This window comes from Ammospiza caudacuta, chromosome 18, assembly GCF_027887145.1.
Source record: "Ammospiza caudacuta isolate bAmmCau1 chromosome 18, bAmmCau1.pri, whole genome shotgun sequence".
Taxonomy (NCBI): domain Eukaryota; kingdom Metazoa; phylum Chordata; class Aves; order Passeriformes; family Passerellidae; genus Ammospiza; species Ammospiza caudacuta.
Window position 1 is genome coordinate 8484696 of NC_080610.1, and position 5646 is coordinate 8490341.

A 5646-nucleotide genomic window follows, 5' to 3' on the forward strand; every position below is an offset into this window, starting at 1 on the left:
CAGGCTTATTTTGACTAAATCTCAGGAATGCAACATATAAACACTAGACTCCCACATTACACTGTCACAACTTGCATCGGCAGCAACTGGACAAGAGCCATATTTTCACAGAAACCTCTTACAAGGACAAATCTTATATTTTGGTTTGGGATTTTGTAGGGGTTTTTTTGAGGGGGTGGGTGTTGCTGTTCTTAAAAACAATTTCCTTGCATAAATCATGCCTTCAACATGCTAGAGGTGACTGAAACACTACAAACAACAACAAATTTACTTTCTTTCTAAAACTGTACCAAAAAGCCTCATTTTCTTATTTGAAGTTTAGCTTAACACAGTGCATTTTTTATAGCAGAAAGTCACTGCCATGAATGGCAAGTATGTTTTTTGCACAAACACCAGAATTACAGCTTGAAGTCTCTTTTGTTTTTTCTAGAATTGCTCAATAGAGAGGACAAAAAGATAGCATTATCTGACTTTTAGGCTAGCAAATCTGCATTTCCTATCACAATTATCTCCATCAGGAAATTGCTCTGTAGCAGTGTTGACTTGGAATCTTACTGTGCTGTGTGTTGTAAAAAACAACTGTGGCATTTTAGTATTTCCATTAAAACCAGTGTTTTAATATTTCAGTTAAACAACAGCTTCCAAAGCAAAAGTAACTCAAATGTTTCTTCATATTTTCTTTTGTTTTCTGCCACAACTTAGGAGAAAGCAAAATTACGTTGGAGCTTCTCCCCTAATTGAGGAACATGGACTGAGCAGCCCCAGGTGAGTTCATGCTGCCCTCTTGTGACTTGTAATGGCTACAGCACAACCTAACACGGTGAAAACGTTATTTAATTTGATTTTAGGAGGGAACTTCATAACATGAGGAGGGAGAAGATCTATCAGTTATTAATGAAGTTTGGTAGTATGATATTGCTGCATTGTTGAAGCAAAATTTCAGAAGGAAAACAGAAGAAAAATTGGCATACAAAAGGCAATTTTGAACATTTTTCACCCTGCTATATAGAAAAGGTAGGAATGCCAGCATCTATTACAACCATGGTAAGGTAACTTACGTTTTTCCAGGAGATTTCTCTAACCAGAACAGATCATCACTTGTGATTCCATACTCCAGTGCACCTGCAACCTATGATCACACAGGTGAATCTACAATGCCAATCCTGTCAGCACTAAAAGCTAATAGCAATTCAGGCTGTGTTGGCTGAAGTACAGACCAAGGGGAATATATCTGGGGCTGCCAGCTTCCAACCTGAATTATTCTACAGCTCTAAGCAACACCAACAAATCAAAGCAAACTGGCTTTTTAGAAAAACATTTCCATAGACAACATCCTTTATATATAGACAATTTTTTGTGTGACACAAGTACAAAAATCTCTCATATGTTGCTTTATTTTCACATTCTTTATCTTCCTTCACTGTGTTGTGCATCTCAGCAAGGCACTGGAGTTGTCAAATGGAAAGGTAACTTACATGTGTAGGGTATTTTGGTCTTCCTCCAGTAGCAATGACGATATTATCTGCAGTAACAACAACCTACAAACAAAAATGAAAAATCAAAATCAAGCATTTGCAATCCTTTTATCTGTCTTTGGATTTCATCTATGTACAAATGAGTGAACAATGAGAAAACTGGTACTACCATCTGCTATTTATGTGACATAATAATCAGCAATGCGTTAAAAAGGGATGGAGATAAACTAATACATGCAGAATTTCTCCTACCCATTCTCTACTAGGTTTTAATATTAACTGTGCAATTGTTCTTACACTGCAAAAGATTCTGATGACTACTTGGAAGCAATAGTTATGCACAAATGACACTTTTAAAATCAATTTCTTGTCAGGATAAAACACACAGAGATGACAGCAGTAAGTTCTATCTCAGGCCTGGAGTTAAGCTACCTCAAAAGGAGACTGTTTCTAGAAAATCTGAGGCACCTACCTCCAAAACTTGACCTTCAAGCTGATATGAATCAGTAATATTAAAAAATTACCCTGAAAAAGGTGTTAAAAAGGCACTTTCAGGCCTTGTTAAATACCCAGCAATGGCCACCATTCTGTTATGTGACCCAGATGTGCATTCACACTAATTGCCTCCCACACACAATTTGGTATTACTGAGTTAATCACCCCTACAAATCACCTGAAGGAGGGAAACAGCTCAGAGCAACCTAATTCTCATCTCTCAGAACTTACATTTCTGTAAGCATCAGCATGACTGACCAAATCAAACAAAAATCTTCTGTCTCAGCATTTCCACCCGCAGAAAAAAGCAATAGCATCCAACAGGCCAGGCCAGGGACTCAGCAGGCACCAGTCAAGTTCACAAACAACTTCTCTAAGTGGAAAATGCAAATCTCACTCACTAAAACAATACTGAATACCTCAAACAATTTGCAAAAGGACAATCTCGCTCCCAAATGACCTGAAATGTTCCAAGTGAACAACACTACAGAAATCAGCACAGCAGCTCACCTCTTTACCTGCTTTTGTTACACCACGGACTGTATGTGGATCAGAAAAACTTCCTTTTATGTTGAAATATTTCACCTTCCTGTTTAGAAGAAAACAGCATCAGCAATGTACACTTAACAAGAATAGGTATGAAATACAATCAGCTACCTTTTCTGTATTTAAGTGGTAAAAGGGGTAGCAATCAGGCATAGAGCAGTAAAAGGAAGGAATCTCACTTCATAGGACTGTTTGCAGATCTATCATAATTTGTCACTTAATTCTTCTGTCACACTTAACTCCTCTATACAGAAAAGTAACTTAACCTTGTAACAAACTTTGAGATCAGATTATTTATATCCTCAGAAAATACATTTTCTGCTACCCATAGCACTACTAGTATTATCTGTAGCATTTCTGATACCATGCTTGTTTGAGAACACACCAAAGTGCTTCAGCAGGAGTAACATGACTAATCTGTTAAATTTTCTATTATAATTTCTCTATAAAAAGAACTGCATACTGAAAAAAAAATTGCTGCTCTAGCATAGTGTTAGCTGTGGGTTTGTATGGCATAGAAATTTTGGGGGATGAGGTCAAAAGTATCTTAAGATACCTTGACTGCTTCATATTAATGCAAAACCTCTCCAGACTAAAGAGAGATCACTACACTGCTAGAAAGCTTTTGTGTATGGTCAGTGTCAACCACTATTTCACCAAAAAGGAAAATGGGAGAGGAAGAGACCACTTACTTACATTGACAGGGGCACTTGCAGACCCCTGAAGAAAGGACTTACAGACTCAAATATTAGCTCTAGATAGAAACTTCAAAGGCAATTCTGCAGTTCTACAAGGACAAGAGCACCTCCTTGACTGTGGGAAGAAAGACAAACTTCAAAGTCTTATTTACTTTTCTTGTAGTTGCACTCTGTGTCCCCAGTTCAAGGATTTCACATAATTCTGAACACCTTGTGCCATCACAGACCTGCCACAAAACAAGAGACAGAACATGAAGTCATCATATTACAAATTCAGGTTATGCAACACAAAGATATTGGCAAAGATATATGCTGAAAATGAGGACTGAACCACAGTATTTTTTATTGTAAAAGCAAATTATCAAGTCCAAACCAACATAATTTCTGCCCTGAGAAACCAGAAACTAATTCTGTTTTTTAACAAGTACCAGGTTAAAATTTCACATGCAAAATTCACTTCCCTAACTGTCCCATAATAAACACCAGCTGGGAAAAGGTTATTGTTATGCATTTGCAGCACACAGGAGTGGATATAAGCAACAGTCTTTACCAGGTATGATGAACAGGTTGGGGTATATTCCAGCCATAGTGTTGGGCATCTTTAAGGGCACTCCCTAAAAGGGCTGCTTGATGCATAAGCTTTTTAGGAATGCAGCCAACATTCACACAAGTTCCACCAAGTCCCCATGAAGTTCCTTGGGAAAAAAACAAAGAAAGAAAAAAAAAAGTAAATTAGATTAGTGTAACAATGCAGTTGGCTCCATGGGAAGTAAAAAGTTCTGTAAAAACACAGTTTACTGTCTCCTACAGATCAATTTATAACTTGCTTTGTGCTCATTTGTTTGATAAAAACCATCTCTGTACATTTTTCTTCTAAAATTCAAGTAATTTCAAGATTTTTCTCAGAGCTCAGAAGATTCAGTAACTAAACATTCATGTTTGCAGATCTCATTTTGTGCATTGTATACAAGGAACCTCAGCATGACACAATTAGTAATTTTTAGAAATTGTAAATATTATTTTGACAGAGGGAATATTCTCCTTATTTAAGTCCAAAGTCCACTATAAATTATAGCATCAAGCACTGCTAACAAGCTTAATGTACAGGGGAGTAGGCACAACTGGTTCATCTTGGAGAGAACAAGCCATGGCACAAGCTGGGCTTAAAGACTTTTCTCCAAGCAAAACAGGCTTTGGACACTGGACACTGCTCTCTGGAGCAACCTGCTCACCTGAGCAGCTGAATGATATGCATGTCCAATTATTACCCTGTTATTTCTCTTCCATACCTCGTGGGGAAGGTTCAACATAATCCAGAACAGCCACTTTTTTTCCAAACTGAGCAGCTGTAAACAAAGAAGCAAAGTAAGGTATTTAGAGGAAGGAGAAATACACAAACATAAACATTTTTAGTAGCACACACAGAGATAAAATACAGGAGATGACAGCTGGTGTTTTTTCTGTCTAACTCAAGATACCAGACCAGAGACCCAACCTGCCTACATAGTCAGCAAATTCTCTGGAAGATGCTCAATAAGCCAGACTGGGGCCTCCAGCTTCCACTGACCCTAAAAATGCAATTTGACCTCAAATGAGATGTTTAAGAACACTGTGGGTTGTTGAACATGCTACCCTGACAAACAAAGGGGGCAAGGTTCTCTACAGCAGTTAGATCTTGGATACAGTATGAAGGTATTGTTTTAAATGAGAACAGTATTTTAAAAAGTACAGTATATATGGAGGTACTCTGAATACTTTTACAACAGTGAAATTAAAGCTTACTAGTTTTTCCCATGACAAAAGAAGAAACATATTTTAAAAGGTTAAGAGGAAAGCCAAAAAAGATCACACCATCTGAGGGTGTGAATTGATTTGCAGATTAACCATATGGAGCTAAGTTAATGATTGATGTACAGGTACTGAGCGTACTATGCTTCTTATAAAGCTTTAACATTATCAGTAACACTTCCCTCAGTTTCCTTACACCCTACTGAAGTTAAACCAAAACTTCTGTTAGTTATTTACACATACAAACCTTCTTTTGCACAAGCAAGGCCTCCAGACCCTCCACCAATGACCAGAAGATCATACTCATTCTTTCCTGTGAAGAGGACGTGAAAAAAAGAAGGAATAGAAACAGATCAGGAAGATGGGAGAGGTATGTAAGAAGGACAGTATCAGAGTACAGTTATTTTTATAATTGATTATTGCTGATTTGGGTTTTCCTCACTTCACTCTAGCGCTGTGGTTTGTTCATTAAGTAATCTACTCTAGTTTTCTGAATGAAATACAGAAAATAAAGCACTTTCAAACAAAATGGGAAATTATATTAAATTTTCAGACAACGTCCCAAGAGGCTCATAATTAACGCAACTGGGATCCAGTACTGGTCTCTGTCTGGGAATTGCAGCAGCGAGTTCTACGCAGATTTT

At 37.5% G+C, this 5646-nt stretch overlaps 1 protein-coding gene across 2 annotated transcripts in view; it reads right to left on the minus strand.

Annotated features, from left to right (window-relative positions):
• The window catches only part of TXNRD2 (thioredoxin reductase 2), a 31959-nt gene that overhangs the window by 25514 nt on the left and 799 nt on the right, over positions 1-5646 (minus strand). For both annotated transcript variants that reach the window (XM_058816435.1, XM_058816434.1), the window contains exons 2-8: positions 5250-5315; positions 4504-4560; positions 3765-3909; positions 3367-3441; positions 2481-2559; positions 1476-1538; positions 1059-1129 (exon numbers count right to left, since the gene is read on the minus strand). In XM_058816435.1, coding sequence (XP_058672418.1) covers positions 1059-1129; positions 1476-1538; positions 2481-2559; positions 3367-3441; positions 3765-3909; positions 4504-4560; positions 5250-5315 — 556 coding nt within the window. The remainder of the gene's footprint in view (positions 1-1058; positions 1130-1475; positions 1539-2480; positions 2560-3366; positions 3442-3764; positions 3910-4503; positions 4561-5249; positions 5316-5646) is intronic.